At 50.4% G+C, this 25,467-nt stretch overlaps 9 protein-coding genes across 9 annotated transcripts; 3 read left to right on the forward strand and 6 right to left on the reverse strand.

Moving 5' to 3' along the window:
• Positions 1-67: 67 nt before the first annotated feature.
• Positions 68-2,140, reverse strand: BCR38DRAFT_427050 (calcineurin-like phosphoesterase). Its single transcript, XM_040859814.1, has one exon. The coding sequence runs from the start codon at positions 1,678-1,680 to the stop codon at positions 370-372; it is 1,311 nt and encodes a 436-aa protein (XP_040718059.1). The 5' UTR covers positions 1,681-2,140; the 3' UTR covers positions 68-369.
• Positions 2,141-3,284: 1,144 nt separating this feature from the next.
• On the reverse strand, positions 3,285-3,742 carry BCR38DRAFT_336865 (cytochrome c oxidase assembly protein PET191-domain-containing protein; the record flags this gene model as incomplete). Its single annotated transcript, XM_040855492.1, has 2 exons — positions 3,285-3,655; positions 3,718-3,742. The coding sequence occupies 2 exons, from the start codon at positions 3,740-3,742 to the stop codon at positions 3,285-3,287; spliced, it is 396 nt and encodes a 131-aa protein (XP_040718060.1).
• Positions 3,743-4,503: 761 nt separating this feature from the next.
• BCR38DRAFT_337802 (Alpha/Beta hydrolase protein) lies at positions 4,504-6,163 on the forward strand (the record flags this gene model as incomplete). Its single annotated transcript, XM_040855560.1, has 5 exons — positions 4,504-4,535; positions 4,607-4,686; positions 4,747-4,842; positions 4,899-5,194; positions 5,243-6,163. 5 exons carry the CDS (start codon positions 4,504-4,506, stop codon positions 6,161-6,163), a joined length of 1,425 nt encoding a protein of 474 aa, XP_040718061.1.
• A 2,536-nt stretch (positions 6,164-8,699) lies between these two features.
• On the reverse strand, positions 8,700-10,466 carry BCR38DRAFT_325302 (uncharacterized protein; the record flags this gene model as incomplete). Its single annotated transcript, XM_040854809.1, has 3 exons — positions 8,700-9,700; positions 9,972-10,085; positions 10,355-10,466. Coding segments are annotated over 3 exons (1,227 nt in total), but the record flags the coding sequence as incomplete, so codon positions are not given.
• Positions 10,467-12,383: 1,917 nt separating this feature from the next.
• BCR38DRAFT_336641 (uncharacterized protein) lies at positions 12,384-12,915 on the forward strand (the record flags this gene model as incomplete). The annotated part of the gene is made up of 2 exons (XM_040855473.1): positions 12,384-12,684; positions 12,785-12,915. 2 exons carry the CDS (start codon positions 12,384-12,386, stop codon positions 12,913-12,915), a joined length of 432 nt encoding a protein of 143 aa, XP_040718063.1.
• Positions 12,916-14,356: 1,441 nt separating this feature from the next.
• Positions 14,357-16,309, reverse strand: BCR38DRAFT_337923 (PAB-dependent poly(A)-specific ribonuclease subunit PAN3; the record flags this gene model as incomplete). The annotated part of the gene is made up of 1 exon (XM_040855569.1): positions 14,357-16,309. One exon carries the CDS (start codon positions 16,307-16,309, stop codon positions 14,357-14,359), a length of 1,953 nt encoding a protein of 650 aa, XP_040718064.1.
• A 783-nt stretch (positions 16,310-17,092) lies between these two features.
• Positions 17,093-19,467, forward strand: BCR38DRAFT_427064 (UBX domain-containing protein). The gene has a single exon (XM_040859815.1). It carries the CDS (start codon positions 17,509-17,511, stop codon positions 19,066-19,068), a length of 1,560 nt encoding a protein of 519 aa, XP_040718065.1. The 5' UTR covers positions 17,093-17,508; the 3' UTR covers positions 19,069-19,467.
• A 26-nt stretch (positions 19,468-19,493) lies between these two features.
• Positions 19,494-19,969, reverse strand: BCR38DRAFT_337900 (uncharacterized protein; the record flags this gene model as incomplete). The annotated part of the gene is made up of 3 exons (XM_040855567.1): positions 19,494-19,599; positions 19,679-19,791; positions 19,835-19,969. The coding sequence occupies 3 exons, from the start codon at positions 19,967-19,969 to the stop codon at positions 19,494-19,496; spliced, it is 354 nt and encodes a 117-aa protein (XP_040718066.1).
• An 857-nt stretch (positions 19,970-20,826) lies between these two features.
• On the reverse strand, positions 20,827-21,874 carry BCR38DRAFT_427065 (uncharacterized protein). Its single transcript, XM_040859816.1, has one exon. It carries the CDS (start codon positions 21,724-21,726, stop codon positions 21,049-21,051), a length of 678 nt encoding a protein of 225 aa, XP_040718067.1. The 5' UTR covers positions 21,727-21,874; the 3' UTR covers positions 20,827-21,048.
• Positions 21,875-25,467: the final 3,593 nt, after the last annotated feature.

Here is a 25,467-nt window from a genome sequence, read left to right on the forward strand (position 1 = left end):
TTACAAGTCACCACCACGAACGGTCGAGTACGAAGTCGTAGTTTCACTCATTTCAAATTTTTGAGAATCATAAGCAAAACAGGTTTATAAGAAACTGACAGCAGATTTTGAAAGTGACTTAACACAGTGGTAATATACTCTAACATCTTGTTTTGAATCGAAGCCCTATATCGAGCGACGGGGTATTAGCCAAACATATACAAACTTCAAATACACACTTCTGTCAGCTTTTGACAACCCATCCAACGCCATTCCACATTGTACTGTTGGCCTTTCCAGGCCTATCTCAAATGCCAGAATACCCACCGTGCCAACGCCCTGAAAATGCAAGACGCAACCCTTCCGATCATTTCCCTCCTCTCCTCGGCTTTACTTTTCATGCGAGTCGTCATCCTTCCCTTTTTCCAAATCCTTAGCCGCCTCGCAAGACACACTTACAACCCGGTGCGTCACCTTTCCCGCTCGCCCAGGCTCAAACACCAGCGCCGTCAGTTGGCCCCCCTTGACACAGCTGCTATCCAGCCCGTATGTGTACTTTCCCAGGTTGAGCCCTGTCTTCGCATCGTGGCCGTAAACAACATTTATCCGATCCCGCGCATCGAGCTCCTTCTGCGCCTCATTCCACGCCTCGCTCCAGAACTGTCCATCTCGCCCGTCGATGGGCAGCGCTACGTCGTGATCGCCCGTGCCTTCCCCCCGTTGTCGGGAAGCCTCCATCGCGGCGTCGACTTCGGAATCCGGGATCTTCTTTTGCTTGCCGCCAGACTTCTTCGCCGCTTCTTCTAATTGCTTCTTGATCTGCTCACGGCGTACCTGCTCCGCAGGATATACGAGTGTGCGCATGTTCATCACCGCCCAAGGGTCCTGGTTCTCCAGCGGGATATTTGGCACCAGCCCCGCATGTACCACCACCATGTCGCCATACGAGGGTATCCGGCCCAGCTTCAGGATGACAGGCAACTGGCTCAACCAACTCCGTTGAGCCGAGGTGAGAGTCTGCGCTACCGATCTAGCCTTGTAGTCGCCGTGCGAGAAGGCGGGCTCGGCCATATCGTCCTGGTCTCCCGCAGCGACGGGCTCCTCCTGCTCGTCGCTGGTGCCGACGTGCAGAGTGTTCATGTTCTCATAAGCCAGAAGCACGCGGTCTTCGTGGTTCCCCCTCACAGCCGAGGCACCAATCTCCATGGCCAGAGCCACGACTCCGGATGAGTCCGGACCCTTCGCTACCAGGTCGCCGGTGAAGATAACATGGTCGCCCCGCGTCTTGGAGTATCCCGCCTTGGTAAGGAGGGCTTTGAGCTCCGACAGCTGGCCGTGGACATCGCCGATGATGATAAGGTGTGGCGACGAGGTGGACGGCGTGGGTAGGTGGTCTGTTGATAGGGTCCGAAGTGGGATCAGGTTCTTCAGCGGGGGGCGACCGTACGTGCCGTAGGACATAGGCGTCTGCGTTATTTGCTCGGTAGCTGCGTCGTTCGGGGTGGACGGGTTGTCGCCGGATGATGTCTCGGACTTGGAGCTGCTGGCGTCGAATGGGGCTTTAGATAGAAAACCTTGCGCTGACATGGGCATCTGATCGAATCGGACGTAGCAGAGGTATAAAGTCCCGGTGACAAGCAGTAGTAATGTCAACGGCACCATACGCCGCCGTATGAGGTGTATGGGTAGACAGGCGACCATGTTGACTCGCTGTGCCGGGTGATGCGGAGTGACGCAACTCTGAAGATTGGTTCGCGTAACCAGGTCTCACGTCGTGTCCCGTTGGCCAGCTCCGCTGTCTGTCACGTAGTTGTGTTGTTCCGTCTGGTATTTCTACCGAAGCAAGGACCAGCGTCTTTCAGCCTGTTGGGAATTCAGGAAACCGTGAGTTTTATGCGCCGTCTGGTGAGGAGCTGAGGAGAGTTTCAATTGGTCCTGGAGGATGATCGGATCGCCGAGACTTGGAGGCAAGCCGGGCATCGATTGGGAAGTGCACAGGTCTTGCTACGGTGTTTGGGACAACATGAAAAGAGCAAGAGGCGAATACGGGACAGAAACACATGTACCAAGAAGAAAAGCTGCTGACATGGTGAGGTGAGGGATAAGAGTCAAGAGGTTGGTGGTGCATGGCCTACTGTGGTGCCGAGAGCCGAGTTGTGTCTTTCCCCAGAGAAGATCAGCAGGGTCTCGTCAGGGCGTTTAAGTGGTTATGCGGCCTTGGCAGGCCCAACCTAAACAGAGTTGGCAAGTCATCACGCGACTTCCTGTCGTTTGGTCGTTTGGTTGTTTTGGACAAGCCTTGGGTAATGGACGCTACTTGCAATTTGCAATTGGGATGGCTTTTATACAACCAGTTATTAATTGTGCAATGGTCATTGTGTGAGTTCCGTGGAAGAGAACACTTTTTGAGATGCTTGCAAGGTGTCAATGTGTAAACTGAAGTCAGGGCAGATGAGTAACTGGTCATGCAACCGTGGAAGCTGACAAGCACACGAAACAGCTACCTTTTCTTGATTTGTCCACATCCGTTAGTGATCGTTGATCTGGCCTGCGATGGGAGGTTCAGCATAGCCAAAGCACGCAGCATATGGTAGCAATTCCCAAATAGAAGCTGTGATAGCCTTCCAGCTCATGTGGTCTGGGGTCGGCAACAAAAACGAGGCGATGGCTACTGAAAGACATGCGTGACACAACTCAGAAATGCGTTTCATTGGATGATACTTGAAACGTGCCTACGCATCTGTATAGCTGGCTGCTGTTTAGACTTGACAGGGTAATGTTCCATTTAGCAGGTTATATGATGACTCTAAATGCTCCGATGTTCCAAGAGCGGTAAAGCAAAAGCCTGGCATATTGAATCCACGACGGTGCCAGCAAAGCTTCCGCTATCTGGCCCCGTTTGTACGACTGTCGAATTGTATACTGGTCACGAAGACACTTGGATGTATCGGCATTTTCGGGCCACATCCTCGCTGTCTGTTCCTGTCTGAAGTTAACAGGTGGACCTCAAGAGATCCCGATTCGAGGAGTTCTGGTCACCCTTCAGCATGGTCGACTTCGATCTAAAACGAGCGTAGCTTTTCGGGTAGCAATTCCCAAAAGCACTCTTCTACCTTGGTAAAAACTGCTTCAAGATTGGGCGAGGGGAGCTCGAAGCGAGCATGTGGAATCCATGGACAGTCATGCGAACATACGTGCCTAGCGCGGTTTTTCATAACGAACCATCAACGCCACCCAATGCTGTCTTCCTAATGGTAATGTACAGGTATTCGTACAAGCGGTGCATGGCCGCGAAACGAATCGCCTCACTTCTTCTGCTCCTTCGCCTCCTGCTCCTTCCTGAACTTCTCGTTCTCCACCTCCCGCCAGTCCCTCGGCTCGGGTTCGTTCCCGTCTGTCTTCTTGACGGTACCGCCGAACGCGGATCGACCCGCGTAGAGCTGGTACCCTTCTCCAGAATCGGTCGACTCGAGGCTCTTGAAGGTGATTGGCTGGTTCCCCCGGAAGCGCTTGCGCATGTCAATCATGCCTCTCCTGCACTCGCCAAACCCCTTCTTGAGCTGTTGGCATTTCGTTGGCAGCGTTTCGGAAAGCGGTGCTCGTAGGCAATCGGCGGCCGAATGGCGCTGGACCATGACGCACTCGGACTCTTGAAGGCATTGCGCCAGCGCGGCTCCTGGGTTCGAAGGCCAGTCAGTCACTGGTTCGCAAGTGGAGTAGGGTACAGGTTGCACGCACTTATCTCTTTACATGAGCTGGGCATTTTGGCATGAGTGGTGGTGCTGGAGCCTCGCAATGAAGTTGTTGCGCGACAAAAAGTTGATACTTCGCAGCTCATCTCTACAGCCTGAAGCGACTAAAACTACCGCACTCCGATTGGTCTAATTCCAGTGCCCACGTTCGGGGTTGCATAGCACTTGTGGGCAAGTGTGGCCTCAGGTAATGGTGGGGCGCAAGGTTAGCAGGCAGGGAATACGTTCATAGCCATAATACAGCTACCCCCATTTCCGACCGCGGTTTAGGTAAGGCACTATCGGCAGGGGTAATAACTGTGAAAAGTGGCGCGATCATTCCGTTCATATGAAATGTGGGGGGGAGCTTCCCCTAGCTTAACGCCTCAAACGTCTCTAGGAGTCTCTAGAGAGGGAGACTATAACAAATTTCCAAGTTTATATTCTCGCACGCAGCTGCCCTCATTTGGTCTCAATCTCATTGTGCCTTCTTCGACTTTGACTTCTGAAGTTCTTGCACCCCTGTTGCCTTACTCGTCGCTGATCGGCGCTCTGGCAATCGCTCTCCAAGAAGGGAAATTGAGTTGCGCTTATTCGCTTGTGACATCACCAACCGACTTACCTCCGTGTATCTTCAACGACTGAATCCCATCCACATTACACCGTACATTCTCCAACTCTTCCAACTCATCAGAATAATGTTCGCTGCGTCGCGATAACACAGCACACAGCTTCGCCGAAGCTCTTGCCGCAATTCGACAGCAGCCCAGTTCCTTGCGCCAACACATCCACAATGGCCGTGCCGTTTATTGGACGGTTGAACCCGTTAGTCAACTCTAGGGACATCTAAGCTGCGAGAGCAGCTTGGCTGAAAAAGCAATACTGACCGGCGACAGAACCGAATACATCGCGCTCGTGGGCTCGTTCCTTCTTGTTGGCCTTGAAGCTATCATTCGAATCCTGACTCTCGCTCTGCGTACGTGACATTTTTTTCTTTTCTTAAAATGTAGCCCATTACTAACATTAACCGAAATAGCAAACTCCCTCCTCTCCCTGTTCTACGCAGTCTCGCGGCGACTATTTAATCGACTGACATCGCCAGAGCAGAAACGAGCACAGCAGCGTCGCAAGTGTAAGCTCAGCAGACCAGGAATATTAGCATGTACAAGCTTCTAACTCAAGCCCCAGCGATCTCGACTTCGGTTAGGAATGCGTCTGATTTCGTTGACATCTGTGCTATGTTTGGCTACAACGCTGAAGAGCACGTCGTACAAACCAAGGACGGGTACCTGCTAGGGCTCCATCGTCTAGCATGGAAAAAGGGCGAGGAGGATATGAAAGTCAACAGCGGACCGAACAGTATCAGAAAGAGGGTTATTTACATGCACCATGGACTTCTTATGAACAGCGAGGTTTGGGTCTGTCTTACTGACGCTCAGAGATGCCTTCCATTCACCTTGGTGGAGAGAGGCTTCGATGTCTGGGTAAGGCGCCCCAGCTCTTGTTGGTATGCTCTTGACTGACCATTCCAGTTTGGCAACAATCGCGGAAACAAATATTCGAAGAAATCTGTTAAGGTATCACCAGCGACTACCGAATTCTGGAACTTCTCGATCGACGAGTTTGCTTTCCACGATATTCCGGATTCCATCGCGTATATCCTCAACGCCACAAATCAACCGTCCTTGTCATATATTGGCTTCTCTCAGGGCACCGCTCAGTCGTTTGCCTCTTTGGCAGTGCACCCGAAGCTCAACGACCAAGTCAACGTCTTCATCGCACTCGCGCCGGCAATGTCGCCGGCAGGTTTGTCCAACGGAATAGTTGACGCTCTTATCAAAGCTTCTCCGCAAGTCTTGTTTCTCCTATTTGGGCGTCGCTCCATCCTCGCATCAGCAACCATGTGGCAGTCGGTTCTATATCCACCACTATTCGTTCGCCTTATCGACATGGGCCTTTCCTTCCTTTTCAACTGGAAAGCGACCAACATATCTTTGTCTCAAAAATTGGCCGCATACCCACATCTTTACTCCTTTACCAGCACCAAGTCGGTGGTCCACTGGTTCCAGATTATTCGCAACAAATCGTTCCAGATGTACGATGACGACGTACACCCGCCGCTGAGTACTTCGAGCAGGTACACCAAGGTCGCCAAGTACCCGACGCGCAACATCAAGACGCCGATTATTCTCGTGTATGGAGGTAGCGACTCCCTCGTCGACATCAAGGTCATGTTGCGCGAACTCCCGAACCGAACTGTGGCGACTGAGATTCCGCATTACGAACATCTTGACTTCCTCTGGGCACGCGATGTTGATACCCAGGTTTTCCAGCACGTTTTCGATGCCTTGGATAGCTTTACGGACGCCGAGCACACTAAGGAGGAGTTCGAGAGCTACCGTCGTGCCAGATTTCTGAGTCTTGATGCCTCGGCTTCATTTCAGAAGCAGTGAGTTGACTTGCTGATTACTATGTTGCGATCTGTGCCAATCAAAATAGATGGCTGACGCACAGCTGCAGCGCGAATCGCGGTAGCGACACAGTAGAATCTGATGTCGCGTCGGCCCTATCTAACGGCCAACACGACAGCGGCTTCGAATCGGTCGTGCCTCATCAAGCGCGTGAAGACTTGGTTAGCCCGACTCTATCTAGTCATACGCCCGAAGGCCTAGACGCTGGAAAGCCACCACAGACCCCCGACCGGAGACTGCCACTCCGCGCCATTGATGAAGATGCTTCCTCTTCTTCGCTAGATAGGTCTGCTTTGTGGGGCGGGGTTGATGCAGCTCTGTTTTCTCCCGCGCGTGACACTCCGTCTCCTAACAGTGCCAGCAGAGCGGGCAGGACCCAGAAACGTCGGGGAAGCGGCGCTAGTAATCTGAGCTTCGACGGGTCTAAGGATGGTAAGGACAAAGGAGGCGGTATACGGATTAGTACTTCGAAGCCCCTTACCGGCGTCTTGACGAGGCATGTTAGTGCGGGGAGCGCGACAGAGAGTAGTGATGAGGGGCGAAGGAAGAAGTATCAAATAATATGACCAATAAGAGAAGAACAGCGAGATGTGAGCACAATACTCTCATCGAAATAAAATGTCTATCGAATCATAAATTCATTGAAACAATCTTTGGAGTCTGGAGGTAGTTCAGAGATACGACTCTTGCTTGTAGAACAAGTGTCCTGTTAATAGTTACGAAGTTGTAAGTGATGATACGAGTACAGTAATTGCGAGATGCTTCATCGGGAATCTGGCTACTAATACGTGCATAGGTATTTTATCTTGGATAGTTTGGCCATTGTAGAATGGAACTAACAAAATTGTGTTATCTACATCAGTGTGTCCAAAGGCTAGAGAGGCGCCTCGAATTGCAGTGTCGTATTTGTTTATTGAATAATCTTGACGTTCCGAAATCAGAAGGCACTGATAAAAGACTCAACAAGTGTCATGATTGGTGACTTTTAATAACCACCTACAGGCGATACCAGTTTACGTCAAGCCGGGTAAGTAGGAGTGTTCCCACTGACTAGGTATTCACCGCCATGACTGATACAGATAGCAATTATAGACTAGTTTGATTGCTCAACCGACTTCAGAGATTTCTCTGGGACGACGTGAGTGGAAAGCCCCTGTTTACGAGAGTGGTTATAGATTATGTGTATTCGCGTGCCGGGCCGGGGGCGCATTCAAATTAGTCGTGTACAACGGAAGATTTGGTTCACTGAGGCCAAGATGTGCGTTAGTGTAGATAAGTTGGTGTATATGAGCCTGTGTTGCAACATCATAGAGCAGGAGAAAGACTGTCGTGAGTTCGTTCACTTCCAATCGCCATCACGCTAATCGTGACATTACTGTTGCCAGATCTTACAGAGGTCCAAAATGTTGTCTAGCGGCTATCTCCACGTCTTCGAGTTTTGAGTTGATATTGTGTGCCTCTTTAAATGCGTTGACATGTAAGCAGTCAAGATAAGCAATGAACATTTGGAAAATATGTCTAGTATTGGATAGCTCAGTTGATGCTTGAGCTACTTGGTTCGATTTGCAATCTACTTCAGTGTAATGGTCCGGCGTACAAGTGCCGAGGTATGCAAGGTATACGGCACAAGCCCTCTGTTCTCTAATTCTCACAGATAACCCGCGTCAATATCTTCAGCTTATGCCCCTTTCCTCATCTCCACAAGTGGTGTAAGGGCGTGTTTGCTTCAGCACAGGTTTTGGCACATGTGCGATTCCCAAAGATATCAAGACATGCCAACACCCTTCTTAACATTTGTTCTCATGGCCTTCAGCGATTCAAGGAATTCATCCAGACGTCTCCAATCATCTTCCGCAAATGTAGTACCAATAAGCAAAGAACTCATCTCGTCCCTGCGGGACTCCATGCCCGGGCTCGCTTTCTCCCTTGTTCGAGTGTCGGTCTTCTCTTTCAGAGAGGTGATAAATTCGTCCAGAGGTTTCGAGCTCCTCTCGGTGTGACCATCGGCATTCCTGGAGGACTTTCTCGGGGTCAGTTGTCCCTGGCCCATGAAAGGTAGAGGAGCGTTGCGAGTAGGAGTTGTAAACAACGATCTCGGTGTTCCTGTTTCTCGGTTTTCGTGGAAGGTATCACGCCATTCTGACTAGGAACCGCGGGGTATTCCACGGGAAGTAGAACCAGCAGCGTCCGTGACAGCCGATGCAACCGAGGCCACATGGCTTAACAGCACGTGCTCTCTAGGTCTGGGACCCTGCCGAAGGTTCTCGAACTCGGTACTTCGTCGGGGTAGTTCCCTTGTGTCTCTCGGGTCGACATCGATATCCATCGACTCATGTCTAGAGTTCAGGTTTGGCTCCTTTCTCCATATGTCATCCGCATGGCGCCCAACGTTCAATCGTGACGCGTGTGTGCTCGTAACAATATCGTCGCTTCGGTCGGAGTCGCGCCTGGGATCTTCCGTCTGTGAGGCGGTCCCAGAGCAGCTGCCTAGAATGCGCTCTCCAGCATCATCCCCAATGTCATCATCAGCATCACCGACATCCCTCTTCAGAATTACAACTTCTTCTTCGGTAAGTCCTTTCCAGTTACATCTCGCGTGCTTCTTGGTGCACCCCTGGCACGCCGTAAGGTGCTTGATGCAGTTTGTCTTGAGCCGCCGACATCTATCACAGGGAGGGTTGATGATGTCTCCTCGCGCAAGCTTCTCTACCTTTACCAGGACTAGTGCTCGGTGCTCCTCTTCAGCATCCCGGTATGCCGGTTCTGGGTGGTAGCTGGGTGACGGACGATTGCTCATTGAAGTGAGCACTTGTTGTTGAATAGAAGTTCGGGGGGTAGACGACGCAGTCGCCAGCGTGCCTGGGGTGGGGGGCACAGAGCTGATGGACGGCAATCGGTGATTTGCCGATAAGGTATTTGCGATGAATTGTTGGAGTAGATCGGCATGTAAGTCGTAACCAAGGTTGGCGCCGCTAGAACGACCAGGCTGGTTCACAGCTTGGAATCCAGAACCTGAACTAGATGGCTGTTGCGTTGACCTTCTGCCGTTGATGGCTGCCCTTCGACCACTTAAATGATAGTTAAGCTGTCTAGCCTTACGAGCAACTTCATCCGCCCTTTTGATTAGTACTTGCAACCGTTGCTCTAAAATCTCGAGCGTTGCGAGCTCTGCCGACTCATCCTCTTCGAGTGGCTGGGGCGGGACAAGTCTGAAGCGGTCCAAAGCACCCGACATAATCAGCCGCCAGTCGTCTTCGCCGATCTCAACCTGGACACCTTTCAAAGGAAATTGACAACTCCGCGCGCCATTGGATCCCGTCGTCAAGGTGAAGTCTCCAGGGTTGGACTTGGCGAATTCGACGATGTCTAGCCAAGTCACCGGATCGGTGGTGAACATTGTCTGAGAAGGAATGGTGATGATGGAGCCCTCGAACACTCCTTCCATCGCTTTCAGCAGACGAGGACCAGTGAGCTTGGCCCCAAGATTCGATGCGAGACTTTCATGGCGGGTCAATACACCTAAACATGGTGTGAGTGAGTTGGTCAAACTGAAAAATGGTGATAAGAAGAAAGGACCCATCGCAGTGGACTGGCTTATGACCGCCGCCTCATGAGAACGCCGGTCTAGACTCGAGGCGGGAATAAACGGTACTAGGACTCGTTATCTTCTCCATTATGGCCTTCTAAACCGCTTGACACAATATATATTCGCTATAGTGGTGCCAACCGCGATGAGCCATGTCTCTCGGCACAAGACAGATATGAGCGATTTAAGAGAGGAGTGACAGACCTTCATAATCATTTATAAGGGACAAAACATCTGAGAAGGTGTCCCCATCACCCTGTATCAATTTGAGTTTCGCGGCATTGACTTTGGACAAGTAATTGATAGGCACTGCGTTGCCTTTGGAAAGGCGGTCAGTACAATTTCATGAATACCAAAAAGTCCGGACCCCGAGGCTTGGAAGTGGTTTTGAATGATGCAGCACAGCATGAGCGACCAATGCATTAATATGAAAATATATGCGAGAGGAGCAGGGTCGTGGAACGGAGGAATCATATTAAAACATATCATGTTGTGAGTTGGAGTCGCTGGCTAGAACCAGTGCACCATCTGAACCACATTGATGTGCCAGAACCAGCCTTGGAGATGTCTATAAAACTGCAACGTACCTGACTGCGGAGGTGGAGGTTGTGGAATGCGCTCTGAGTGACCGGATTGGCCGCCACTATCGTCGTCATTGCGTTTCCGCTTGTGCTGCTCCGATTCCAGATTATGCGCCATACTCGGAATTCTCAACCATCCATGGGCATGTGAGTGTGATGCGCCCCATGTGTGATTTACGGATTGCGCTTAGGAAATCGCTGCCGATCGTCCGGCTCCGACGACCCAATGGCCCGGTCCTGTTGTATCCCGAAGAAAAATATGACGGCTGGATCTGGACATGCGTGTTCGACAACCTGGCAAACCCGACGAGAATGGACCTTTGGCGGGGTGTGGACTGGCTCTACCAAGGTGGGCGGTATCCTAATGATGGAATTGTAAAGGGAGACGGGTGGTCATATTTGTGCCGTCTGCAACTCGGTGATCAAAACCCGCAATGAGGCGAACAAGGTGCCGGCCGGCAAGGTGGAATGAGTGCCGAGCTGGTGGGATCTCACCGAGCACACCCCACATCAAATGAACAGAGGCACAAGCAGCGTTGGAAAACGAGAGACAGGCAGGTTGAAAAGTGGTGCCTTGCCGATTCATGAACTCCACTGTCTTCAACTGGCAGGAAAAATCATCAGAATCGCAGCGGATGAGGGCTGGCGGGGTTCGCAGTGGAAATAAATAAGAGAGTAGAAGGTCGAGGTTGATGAGTCGTGCCTAATAAGTGCAAGCAAGAGCGAGCGCGCGCAGCGGTTTGAAGAGGCAAGCACGAGCCAATGCCTGCAACGAGCAAGTCTTGGTTGTTTTAGTCGATTTTGGTCCATCTCACCCTATGTTCTCGTCACCGTCTCCAACAAGACGATCCGTCAAAATGGGCAAATCGCATCCTCTCTCCCTCGCCTCAATCATTTGATTTTCTTTTTGGACCCCTTAAGCTATACTACAATGGCCCCTTGGGCGAGTCTGACCCATGTCGGCTGGCAGAAGCTTTTGGAAAAGATGGAAAAGATGGAAAAGATCTTCGAAAACAGCAACTTTTTAATCACCTTGGCGTCGTCCTCCTGCATCGGGCTGCATCTCTAGACTGGAACTCAGACCCATCGACAAGGTCTCCAGTGTTCGGGGTTTGATGGTCAACAATGAATGTTCGCGTAAACATCCAACGCAGCCGGCGGACAGCTTAGTCGTACAAACTGCCCCTACATCCCAATCAGGTCAGCTATACCATGGTAGGAAATATCATATGTGCAAATTCAACTGCCTTGGGTTGCTCTCAACTGAAGATGCAAGTGCCGATGGCTCATTCGGCTCTTTTGAGGCTGCCGCAGTACTTTACTGCTCGAATAATCCTAATATCACCAATACTCAAGTCAACACTGGTTGTCAACCTGAGGTCCAAATCAACCTAAATCGACCTTGAGGTGACTTCAACACGTATTTGCCCTATGCAGTTGAACGAGCTACCCCGTAGTTTGTGCTGTTTCCATATTCCTGGTCCATGTCAAAGTCAGTGTTCCCGAACTTATGTTGCAGCAACCCACCCTCTGTGCAAAATCGTAATTCCCCAATCCCGGCCTTTGGTAGCCTTGCAAGATCTCCACAATCAGCCCCAAAATTTTGGAACGAAACAGCAAAGCTCCCCCGCTGTAGTTTGCGGCAACAGGAACTAAAAAACGACAATCTTATCGCATTGCTGGACCCGAACAAACAGCATTTCCCTCAGCGAACAAGGCGAAGCTTCTGAAAGATTCTGACAGACGCGTTCCTTACCAGCCTTGCCATAGATCCAATTACTGGACTGACAAAGACACGAAACGGCCGGTCCAGAACCCCGCCTCAAACCTGCGATCCGTTAGCCTTCGGACCACACTTAGCAGCCAGCACACGTTGCTAATCCTAAATTGGCATCTAGCTGAGCCGTGTTCTTCACCGCAATTTTCGGGCCGCATCGGAGCAACTATCTCCAGTCCATCTCGAGACCTTTCTCGTACCACACCAACCGACATATCCTCACACACCCTCTCTCTCTCTTACCCACATACACAAACAATGGCCGACCGACCACCCCACCATCGTGGCGGCCGAGGCGGAGGCGGCGGCGGGAACTACCGTGGAGGGCGGGGGGGAGGTGAAGGCCGCGGCGGACGCGGTGGAGGACGAGGTGGCGGGGCTTCGGGCGACCACCACGAGCGCGAGCGCCCCAAGAAGGAGAACATTCTTGATTTGGGCAAATACATGGACAAGCGCATCACAGTCAAGTTCAACGGCGGCCGCGAGGTGACGGGCACGCTCAAGGGCTATGATGCCCTGATGAACTTGGTGCTGGACGACGGGCGTGAGGTGGTTCGAGGTATGATTATATCTCTTTCTTTTCTCAAGTTTTTCTACAATGATCGGGGCAAATTTTCCGTGCATTATGAATACCTAACTGACAATGCTGGTGGCTACAGACGACGAAGGCAACGACAGTACTCGAGGCCTGGGCCTCGTCGTCGCGAGAGGCACGCTTCTCGTCGTCATCAGTCCCTGCGACGGCAGCGAGGAAATTCCAAACCCGTATGCGCAGCAGGATGAGGATTGAGCTAGTCCCAGTCTAGTTTCGGAAGCCCCATGCTGCACCACAGAAGAGGCACCGAAACGTCATGAGATATGCAAAAAGGGGCGTCCAGGTGGGAATAGACCTGCAACTGCCTAAGTTTAGATAAGAAAGTAGTGGATACACAATACCCAAAAAGGGTGCAAGTAAGTTCACTTGCATGTGGCGGACGAGCGGCATACAACGAGCTCTGCAATCACCATACACCCATGTACTTTATGAGGCCAAGCATCGCCCATCTGCTGCTTAAGAGGCTAAATTGAGGATTGGGAAGCTGGCATGTATTGGGATAGGCTATTCGTGGATACCCCCTGAGATGGGGAATACATACCACTTGAGTACTTGAGTGAGAACGTACGACACTTAGATTAATTAAACATGAGGCCCCCAACATGATCGACGCGTCTTGGCACTGCCGCCGCACTTCCCCCTGGAGTTACTCTCACTTCGATTTCGTGCGACCCACGGAGTAGACAGGGGATGAAGAAAATTCACGGTAAAGCTGATCACTCAAACCAAAGTCTGGGCTGCGTGGTATTGACCTGGATTCGTCTCAAAGCACAATTGCCACCCAACCCATTTCTTCACTTCACAGCGCACTCCAGAGTCACTGAAGTAAACCATTTCATGACTGATAGTTACTCAGTTTCAAACAGTCATAATCCTCTCTTCTCCCCATAAAAGGGAATATTTACTCGCTCATTCTCCCCCTATCCACCTGCCTGCTTGTCTCACCTGTTCGTTTCCCCCTCCCCTCCATTGCACTATCGATCCATCCGTCCTTTTTAGCCTATCCTATAGTCCTATACCAAGTTTCTAGTGCCCTTGATGAAATCTAACAAAGAGTTCAATCATTGAGAACGGGACCTCGACCTCTCTCTTTATCTTGCACCTTCGGTCAGCCCGCCGAGACATGGGTTTCGCAACGGAACTTCTTCTAAAATTCCTGGCTGGCATGCTGGGCAGAGTACCCCTGACTGGTCCGTTGCTCGTCGGGAGAAATACCCCCATAGTGTACTAGTCCTCGAGCCGGCGCATGCTTGCGACGGTTTTGCTTTTTCTGCTGTTGCTGATGCTGCCACCACTGCTCCTCGCGCCCTAGACTTGACGGTTCGCTGCTAACCTTGTGAAATAGCTGTGACTCCATCTCACTGACGGAACTGCCCGTCGTCTGTGTACCTCGTTCACTGATATGGTGGCCCTCAATTGTGTGTGAGCCGAATCTTCGGCTCTGGTACACTAGATTGGTCTGCTCCCCAGTTCCATTCCTCTGCTTTTCCTGGCCCCCTTGCTCACTATGTTGCGTCCACTGATCTCCTGAACCCCCCTGGTAGCCGTAATATACTTGCTGATAACCCGCGTTCGCCAACTGGCCCCCGCTGTCCGGCAGATATAACGGGCTGGGCGGCTGGCCTTGAGGTTTCTGCTAAAACCCTCGACTGGCCTGCTTTCCATGTGGCTTCGCGAGCTCGTTGAAGCAGTTTGCCACCATTTTCTTTAACTCTTTGTACGAGACAACGAACACGGTCTGGTTGTCACGACTGGCGAGATGGATTCGCTCATCGATACCTGCATCGAGTTTGTTCAGACTGCTGATCATGTGTCCCAGGTCTAACACTGGATGCCCGCTGCTATCAACCTGGTGGAAAACGTAATCGCGGAACAACTTGAGCTGATAGCGTTCGCCGTTCTCGGACCAGCTAGGGTCGTTGTCAAACTCGGGGCGCTCGTTGATGGTGCCGAGTTTCATCACCAGTCGGGCTATTCTGCCGTTCTCGAGCTCCCTCATGAGGTTGGAATTGACCTCATCCTGCGCGTGCAGGGACGTGTCGAAGCAGTCGACAAAATGGCTAGATAGGCCGCATGCCAGTTCAAGTATATTCTTCTGTGCCGTTTCTTGAGGCGACGGACGGGAAAGAAGCCAGATCACCCGCTCTCTGAGTTCTACAGAGTAAGTGCGACCAAATTGTTCAAGAGCGCTCTGTGGAATGACAGTCTGTGGACTGCCGAGAGCTGGTGTGTTTGTGCCGATGCTCAGAATTAGTCTTCCAAGTTGAATGAAGTCTTCCTGTTGCATATCCACCAATGGCTGCGTGGACTCGTAATCCAACACGTCGAGGATGGCACAGCCTCCGAGTCGTACGCGGTTCTTGTCTGTAAGAATGACTTTGCTGGCGTCGATACAGCGCGCCGCAAGCTTTTCGGCGTGGATAGCCTTGAGTGCATTGCAAATCTGACATATATAGCTCCACAGAATGCTTTCGGGGACTGAGAATTGTCGCGTATACCGGCTCCCTTGAGCTGTGTTGAAATGATGCTCTGCGAGGGTCTTCGACAGTGGGTGGTAGTTGTGTATGAAGACGAGAGAGTTGTCACTAAAGTCCCTCGACGTAAAGCACTCGATGACCGATACAACGTTGCCATTACTTATACGTTTCCAACTTTGGATTCCCCTGACCGACTCTACGTTGTTCAAGCGAAGACCTTGTAGTCTCCTGAGACAATATGTATGCCCATTTTTCTTGGAAGTTGCCTTGTAGACCCAGCTAACGTAGTTGCCGAAGAAATTGGCGCCAGACCTCGGGGTGTCCAATGGAACAAGGCTATGGTAGTGATTGCTGACAGTTGGAAGTTGTGAATTGGGCAAAACCTGTCTGGTAGCATCGGCCTTCTTGTGCAATTCCTCCCTGATATCCTCGCGCAAAAAGAAGTCGTGTGGCTGTCGTTGGTATGGAGTGAGGTCCTGCTTGTAGGGACCGGTTGGGGCATAGAGGTGGTATTGCAGAGGCTGCATAGGGGCTGTGTATCCGGTCTGAGACGTGTAGTACGAGCCGCCAGCTGCGGCAAGGTGATTTTGGTCCTCTGCATATGGGTTGTATTGGGCTGCAGGCAATGTCTGCGCCATGGAGCTCATGGCGAAGAAAGGGTCATGGACGGAGCCACTTGCCTCAGGTGTGACGCCATTTGTGGTTCCAGTCGCGTGCAGGTCATAGTTCTGGGGGACCTGTGGAGTAAACTCCCTGATGGCAGCAGGGTTGAAGACACCACCGCCAGAGACATCTCCATCTTGAGCGCCGCCCTTGGGGGTGAAGGGCGTGGCGTTAACCGTCTGCGACGAAAACGTGAACTTCTTGGTGCCCGACTGGAGCTGAGCAGGTGTGAAGGCAGGCGAGTCGACGTTGAGTGATTTCTTCATGCTGTTCTCGAAGCTGTCGGCCTTATTTTGGTCATGGTTGAAGGCACAACCTTGGTTCTCGTACCGACATTTGCCATAAATTAGAATGTTGCGACACAGGGTATCCTTGGAGTCTCGTGTTTTGGGTCGTGGGGACGCCATCTGTCTCCCTCGTTCGGCGGGAGTAAAGCGCGAGGTCGCCATGCGGAGAGTGCTCCTGCAATGTTGATTCTAAGCGCTCCTCTCAATATTGGCAGCATGTGCGGCTGCAGCGTAAAGCGGGCGCCGCCTTCTTCTCAAATCTTCAACCCCTGTTCGCCGTTGGCATCGATTAACCCACAGTTAGAGAGCATCGGAAAAGAAGGGCAAAGCTCGCGGGAGTTAGAGGTCTCTCGGTTGAAAAGTGGACAGTCGCGACACGACGCGATCCACGTGGATGGAGGGGCTCGAGATCTCGGTGAAAGACTTTACTTACTCGATGGCTCAAAGGGCTCCCATTTTATAGCGGCTAGGGGCGAGCACTCACCCATCGAAAGGCTGAAGACGAGTTGTGCGATATGGATCAGCAATTACTGTCTGGACGTTGAACGACGCGACCGTCAATTGGGACCTGAGGAGAGGTTGACGATAAGGTCACAAAGAATCTACCCACGGCGACTATGTGGGTTGGGGCGGCACCGGCTCTGCCAAGACCCTTCCTCCCCTCCTCTCCCCCCATTGTGCGGTAGCATTTACATTGTTGTCAGCCTCGACTGGGATATGGGCTTCTGCGGGCTTTCGATAATCAAAGATAACTATATGGCTAGGTTGCTTTTGGCAGTATCTTCAAAATAAACGTCATTTGCATCCAAGTTTTGGGTCAGTTAACGAGACGGTGCAAGGGGTAAATTATCAGAACTAGTCTACTTCGGGCACCTTTTGAGCATCAGAAAGTACGTAGCCAGCCGCCGTCACTCCGACCTGCCACATCGTCACGCTGCCGTTGGACTGGAACTGAAAGCCGTATGCAGCAGCTGGATCACTTTACGAGTTCTTTCAGTGGGACCAAATCATAACGAAGCTAATGACACGAGTCCTGATCGTCCAGTCGCTTTGGTTCCTGTGAACGTTATTTCTTCGTTTCATAAGCTTGAAGCTCTTGCTAGGTACCACAATCAGCTGGTGTTCAACTTCCAGGTTACCACGTTTCCACCACCTTGCTCTTACTTGCACATAATCAATCCACCTGCAAACCGAGACAGCTCCCATGAGAGAGATTGCCAGCGATACTCCCCACGTCCCGTACCATCTTTGATTGTTCGACAACGTAACGCCACAGCGACATCTCGCGACAACGCATGTTAATGGGCCGTTCCAAGCTCGAGATTCCATAATCGTAGGAGGATAGGCGCAAGACTATCATCATGGCCAGCGACACGGTCGACATAAGCCAGCTGAGTCCAGAGCAGCAAGCAGCTCTGGACCAGTACACGGCGGTCACAGCGCAAGACGTCAAGGATGCAGTACCGCTGCTGCAACGGTCACAATGGAACGTCCAGATTGCAATAGCCAAGTTCTTCGATGGCGAAGGCCCCGATCCGCTGGCTGAAGCAATAGCAGCTCAGGGTGGCATTCCACCTCCGACAGCCGCTCGCCACGAGAACTTGCAAGAGTCATTGTTGGCGTCTTCGTCGCCCTTTAGCATTCCTAGGCGCAACCGACCCGAACCCGCACCGCGAATTGTGCCTCAGCCAGCGTCAATGCACCGCCCTCCGTTCCTGCTGTCCTTCCTCTTTACGCCCTTCAACTTCGGCTACCGTGCCGTCTCGACACTCTTCCGCACATTCATTTATGTGCTCTCTTTCCTCCCGGCGCCGCTGCGACCTCGCGCCATCACCACAACCATGACAACCGGATGGAGAGGAACAGCTGGCCGGCGGATGTTGCTGCCGCGTGACACTGCAGCCCGATTCAAGCGCGAGTTCGAGGAGGAATACGGGCCTGACACGAACTTGCCTTTCCACGAAGGAGGGTTTGCACAGGCACTCGATTTGGCCAAGAAGGAGCTCAAGTTCTTACTTATTGTGCTCATGAGCCCGGAGCACGACGATACCGAGTCTTTCACACGGGAGACACTTCTCTCGCCAGAGATAGTAGCCTTCGTCAACGACCCAGCCAACAATATAATTCTCTGGGGCGGCAACGTACTGGATTCCGAGGCGTACCAGGTGGCATCCGAGTACAATGCGACCAAGTTCCCCTTTTCATGCTTAGTCTGTCTCACCCCCAAGGAAGGGAGCACACGGATGAGTATCATAAAGCGTCTCGTTGGTCCTGTGTCTGCCTCCACTTATTTGGCCGAGATCCAGACGGCCATCACTAAGTACAGTCCTGACATTGCTGCAGCAAGGGCTGAACGCACCGCGCAAGAATTCTCGAGGAATATGAGGGCAGAGCAAGATAGCGCCTACGAGCGCAGTTTAGCGGCAGACAGGGAGAAGGCACGCCAAAAGAAGGAAGCAGAGGCCGCAGCACGAGAGGCTGAGAAGCGAGCTCTTGAAGAAGCAGCCGCAGCAGAATTGCTGGCCGAAAAGCGCGAGCAGTGGCGCCGATGGCGCGCTACAACCATCCCATCCGAACCGGATGCCAGCGTGAAAAATGTCGTGAGACTGGCGCTGAAAATGCCCGAGACCGAGACCTCGGCCGGCGGCAGGATCGTGCGCAGGTTTAAGGCGGATACGAGGATCGAGGAACTGTACGCTTTTGTTGAATGCTGGGAGTTGTTGTCCGAAGTAGAGGGGTATGAGAAGGCCAGCGAGCCCGAGGACTACAGCCACGAGTACCGATTCCAGGTCGCGAGTTTGATGCCCCGAGTCGTGTACAAACCAGATGAGGATGCCACGCTCGGCGAGAAGATTGGGCGGGGTGGGAACTTAATTGTGGAAAACATCGTCCTACATGATGAAGAGGAGGAGTTGGAATGATAGATGAAAACTAGATGAAAACTACTGACGATGCTGCTGATATAAAGTCTTAGAATATTTAACCGGAACGAGGTCATCTCCAACTTCAAAGAAACAGAGAATGTATATTAGGTGCCACATAGACATCCCTTGCTGATGCCACAAAACACCCTCATGTCAAAGCGGTGACGCGCATTCTATGGGACAGATTCCGGGGGCACTTGGTACTACTGTACAACTCGTGTGCCCGCAAAACACATCTTCCTCAATATTGACAAAATCGCTGTGGATGACCTAAACGCCAGTCACCCGAATTTATGTTCAACAGCAGATTCGAATTCCAGACGTGAGTTATTCTATATCTAAAATCCATAGGTGTCAGTTTTTATGTCAAATTTATCTCAAATAGACAAATTTATTCTATCCCACTTCATCCCTTAATCCTCTCAAAATTCAGCCGAGACAGCAATTATTCCACCATCAAAACCCTCAGTCATGTGCGTAACGATCTCCTTATACACCGGGTCCTCATTGTGGAAGTACTCCATATCGCTATTCATAGACACAGTATCAGCAAAAGAAATCTACTCCACCACACAACAATGGTTTTGAGTATGTTATGTTTACTCACGCTTCGTTGGCAAAAGTAAGTGTCGCCACTACAGTCCAAGGAGACGAGCCAGGCTTGTCGGCGACGACCGTACACTTGGATGCTTTGGAAGTGATCAAATAAGGGGCACCGTCCTGAGCAGTTGGATCTTGTTAGTTGGAGTTGTCTTCGCTGGACATTGGGGGGAGAGGCAAATATCATGTTGCTCGCCTTCTTGCATTCCGTGGCGAAGCTGCTAAAGTGCTTGACGGCGGCCTCTTGTTTCGCGGGGTCGGAGATGGCGATGAGGGCGACTCTGGTAATGGGGGCCATTTTGACTTAGGGGATTATGAGAGTCTTCCGGACTTTTTTCCCCGTTAGGTTAAAGAGTATTGTTGTTTTGTAAACTGAAGCGAGATGAGATGCTGGTCTGTTGTGTGTTGGTCAGATGCCTGAGAAGAGTGGTGTTGCTTTGAGACGGTGCTGGACTTATATACATCAACAACCTCACTTTCTTGAGATATGTGACGGGCTTGTGGAGGTTGCCGTCATATCATGCCAAGTCAATGTCTAAGAATTGCATGATAGCTTGCGGGAATTGTTTGACATAGCGAATCCGAGGGGAAGGGGGGATTGTGCATAGGCCTCTGACAGAGATGAACGGATAGGAAGTCTACCGAAGAGGAATTATACAAGCCAAATATTTCGACGAATAGAGACTTCGCTAGTCATTAGTTATTGAGTGATGATTGGTTATGATCCAGTTTCCGAGTGCCAAACTCGATGCATAACAAAGCTTCATACTAGAAGCAGAAAGAGGGGTCGGGTTTAGCTTTAATTCCATGAAACTCGGGAAAAGAGCTGATTTAACGATGGACTGTCTCTGGTTGTGTTACAAGAAACTGAGCTGACCCCGGATGGGTTGGAAATGGGTAGCCTATGACCACAGCTCGCTTTCGGTAACTCTAAGCTCGACAAGCACTTCATGCGCGTAGTTGGTAGTTTCAGTCCTGCCATCGCAACTGGGATCTAGGACTCCTACTATTTCTGGGGTTGGTTTCGGCTTATCTGCCAAGAGCATCGTGCTAGTTGACAAGGATTACGTCGTTTATATAGCCTGGATACGTGTATAGCAACCCCCTGAATCCAAGCTGTTTTGTGTTACACTCTCGTATTACTATATGTTATGTGTTGGTATAATTTCAATCAATTTGCTTTAGTATAACTTGACCAGAGGCAGTGTCGTCAAGTATCAATGTACTCGTGCACCCTACGACTGTCAAATTCGCTGTTTTAATAACCCTGAGAGATTCCTGGATGACACCCCCTGAGTTCATAGTCCAAAATCTCAATGCCCATACGACTTTTTGTAACGAATACGACCCGGTAAATCAGGATATGTATCCTCCCATCTATGTTCCCTCATTCTGCTTTGCCACCGCATAACCTCCTTTGCGCCAGCTCATCAAATCTGCAACAGCCAGCACCGTCTCGGCCAACTGAATAATGGAAAATGGTATCAGATTATACTGCCAGCCTCTCATCAGATGCAAAATGCTCTCTATATCACTCCTTCCAGCGACCAAATCGAGCTGGAGCACAGCGGGGAACCAGTTTTGCGGCGTCCACGTATTCTCCGGATACGGGCTGCCATCCAGCCGAGATGCCAATTCGACGTCGATGATCTGCCCGCGATGTGCGTTCGTGACAGCAAACGTAAACGCCAGCGCACCGAGGGTGAGGAGGAGTGCGGGAATGTTTAAAGCAATCCAGAGATAATACGGGATATTGCTTCCCGACTTGCTGCGGGAGTTGGATCGACTTCGAAGCCTGAGGGACAGAATGCCACCGAGTCCGATGAGGACGAAGGCTGTTCCTGCCGCGCCGTTCGAAGTGTGTCCTTGGTCGACGAGGAAATTCGAGGGTGTGCCGGCCAGTGGGTAAGTGGCGCCATTGTAATTGAATTCAAAACCCTTACTTGCGGTTCGATGTACCCATCCGACCATACTACTGACAAAGGAGAGCTCGATTAGAGAATCAACCATGAGCAAGCTTATGGCGATTTTGAGGGCAAGAGATGTTTCCGCCATGACCTTTTGTCGTGGTAATCGATTTCGGTGGAGTTGACGAGGACAGATGAACGCAATGGGAGCGTAAGGTCACCGACATTACGGACTAAGAAGATCCTTATATTGCGCCATCAAACCTTTGTATCTACGTTTAATCCTCGACAGAAACCCGTGGTGATAATAAGGCTGAGGGTTTGCGCCCAGGCCATATTTTTAGAACTATATCAAGGCATGGCAGTTGAAGCTTACCATTAGTGCTTACTGCGGCTGAGCAGCTATGCTTGAATTCTACTCGCGACTAACATCATTGCAGAATCTTCCCAGCCAGGCGGTGCTATGCATGCGGAATTCAGCCAGCACAGAATTCCGTCGCTCTCGCCGATAGGTTGCTTGTGGTAGACTGGTATCCCATCGAACTCAACCGCACAACCGACACAAAGAGATATGAACTTCGTATTCTCTACCTGTGATTCCAAATTATAACTTCACATTACTGCAGTATTTCGCTTACAGAGTCTGGACCCGCGAGGGTTAGTCCCCCAATAATTCTACCGGTGCGATCTTATGAATAGTAAACAAATTTACACAAACTAAAAATCTCGCGCAAATGAATTTGTTGCTACATTCGATTCTGCAGAATCATGAATTAAGAGATCCAAGCGAATGGAATGCTCTACTTCAGAGCTACCAGCTAGTGACAAACTCAAACCCGGCCCCTTTTGCCAGCGAAACAATACACACAACCGATTCCATAACGAGTGTCGTGGCGTACAGCCTGAAATCAGATAACAAAGCCACAGTAATGATAACTGACAACAAGAAGGGAAGTTCTCGAAGCAGCGTTTCGTAGGCCATCAACGGCTTAAGCGACATTTGAGGTTACTTGTTGCAGTTTGCTACTAGATTCCAACTTCTCTCCTGGGCTTCCTGACAGGCGGTGCCGAATTGCTGAAGGCAGCCCTCTTTGCGCGCTGCTCTACTCTGGGCTACTGTCTGTCGGTGTGGGTCATCAAATACTCCTATCGATGGCTTGACCATCTTCATTGGATCTTGAGGTGGTGGCTGTTGCTCTTGAATGCCATGTCGCGATGTGCTAGGCTCTCCGAAAACCCCACTGAAATTGCTGTTAGAACCGTTCCATCTATCAAAATTTGGGTTCATTGCAGGTACTCACCCTAGGGCAGCTGCAGCCTCTCTTTCTTCCGCACATGTTGGGCTGGCGCCCTGACTACTAGTCCCACGTTAGTTGCTGATGGCGATATCTGGCGCCTTTAAAACTAACCTAGCAGAAGAAGCGACCTGGATGTTATCAGCGTCTTTAGCCTTTGGCGTGTCTTTCATGGTGAATATGTTTCAGGCGGTCTTGATTGGGCTGTTTTCCTTTCTGGATATATAGTAGCGGATGATGTTCGTTGAATAGTCGATATATCATGCACGGCTGCCTCCTATTTATCTTCCAGATCTCAGACCCTGTTGCCTGGACGGCTTGCCGCAACACAGTCATAAGACTATCATCCCAGATCACGTTTCATGGCAACATCTTGATGTTAGAGGGAGCCGGAGCAATACTTCTTTGTGTTGGAGTCTTTCTAACTACCTGAGTGTTCGAGTATGTGGGTAATTGATCAGTTGATTCAATGTTAGCTCTCAGATCGGCAGAAGCAACAAGAAGACGAAGAGAACACCATAATCACAGAGATATAGAATATGGCACCTGAAACTCTCATGTGTTCAGTCGGTAGGCTCTTCATTAGTTAGAAGAAAGGGACAAAGAAGTGGTGCTTGAATAACAGAAATCAATCTCGTCAAATGATACATTCCGTAAGAACGAAGATTGAAGTTGTATTGACCAGAAACAACTCTTGTTACCAATAGAAAGATCCTTGGAAAAGAATCTTCTGCAAAAGATGTGGTCCCTGGTTACTCACGCGTTCTGTGCGACCAACAAATTTGATATCTTGCTCCAAATCTTCACGCACTATTGCATCTTCGCCTTTAGTTTCCTTTTCCGGATGTTTCAGTTGCCTAACATGCTGTTAAAGAAGGGAGAATGGTATCAGTATTTTGTCACGTTATGTCCATGTGTGGATTGTTAGGTGAGGCTCTGAGAGACCATGAGCTCATCTACAGTTTTATGCTCTGCTGGCGATGTAGTCTCTAAAACCCTGACGCAGCGAGGGCTCACTTCTTTTTCTCACTCCGAATAAGTGTTCGGTCTCACTTATCTATGATTTGTGTTAGAGTTGAAGGGAACTAGGAATGAGGAGCCGATGTGTCACCCAAACTCCGGAAATATTTAGAGACAGAAGGGCAGGGGTATGCTTGTCAAGGCGCGATGTTGGTTGGTATAGGGTACACTGTCGTGTGTGTCATGATTTGAGTGGTCCACACTTCAAGCTAGACTCATTCCTAGTTTCCAGAAAATACATATTATCGTCCCTAAGTGTTTCAAATTAGAGGGTCAAGATCAAGAGCGCGCTCGTAGGTGTCCCTCACATTCTGTGTGTTACGAATGCCGTGCTGCACTTGGACTTCAATTCTGTGGACGGAGAATTACGAATGGTTTGCGAGATTTACATTATATAGTTCTGGAAAACAAAATATAGCATGCCGAGTCTGGGACGGTGTGGGAAATGGGGCGCTGGATAAACAGGGGAAATGTAGCATAAGTTATGAAGTACATATGACGGGGAACTGGATCATAGGATACGAAAGAGGTTAATCATCAAACGACTAGGTTATTCAGGGGATTCCACGGATTTAGCACCCAAGGCATGTATTGGTCTCTGGCAGCCCAACGCAAAACCTCCGTATGATTCAGGTAGCATGAGCTGTGTTGGTGTCGGAGGTTGTCCAACAACATCGCACAAATTTCCGATTTCGCAAGTTTTCGTAGGGAATATCACACCTTTTACATGGTACAAAAACAACGAAATTTACGATAGAGAAAGTATTTCCAACCATGTAGTCTCATTCTTGATCCAAAATCAACTGCACTAGGTTGCCAAGGGTGAGAGAACCTTGGACCGACTCTCCATACTCAGTCGAAAAAACCCTTGGTATAATGAGAAGCACTATATGGATGAATGTATTTCCAACTTTCAGCATAACAGTTACTCTCTGCCTTGTACTTTGTTGCGCGTTAGGGACTTTTCTGTATGCGGCCTACAGGACACCCATATTGGACGGCGCATATCCATCCTGACCAACCAGACGGTGTTGTAATAATGACAGGACTTCGTACACGCTCTTTGTTCCTACCAACGGTCTATTCGGCTTAGTGCCTAGGCTCCTGTACTTAAGCTTGCCAGAGCAGGTGATGCCTCATTTTCAACATCTGTTGACACTTAATTTACTGTTTATCGGATTGGCAACGGTCTAAAGTCATGCTTAACAGTACCAATTCTTCCACTTCTTGTTCCTTCGATCTTGGCATTATCCAGGGGCAGGCCAAGCAAGATGTCTGACCAGAGCGAAAAAGAAAGAATGCACAGCTTCCACCGAATTGACCCAGTTCTGTGAAGAACTCAAGTAATTGAACTCCAAGGTGTAAAATTTGGAACCGCTGACTGGAAACCTGAAAATAGATGAGCAAGGGACAGAACCCTGAATATGCTTCAGTGAATCGGGGAGCCTTGGTCCATTTTGACATGACTATTGTCAAACGCAGAAATCGACAATACCAGGATGGGTTTCTGAGATTTGACGCCAAGTCACTGGTCTTTACCATCCCTCACTATTTCAATCTGACATAGGCTATCT

The sequence above is a fragment of the Pseudomassariella vexata genome (assembly GCF_002105095.1).
Source record: "Pseudomassariella vexata strain CBS 129021 chromosome Unknown BCR38scaffold_4, whole genome shotgun sequence".
Classification (NCBI taxonomy): Eukaryota; Fungi; Ascomycota; class Sordariomycetes; order Amphisphaeriales; family Pseudomassariaceae; genus Pseudomassariella; species Pseudomassariella vexata.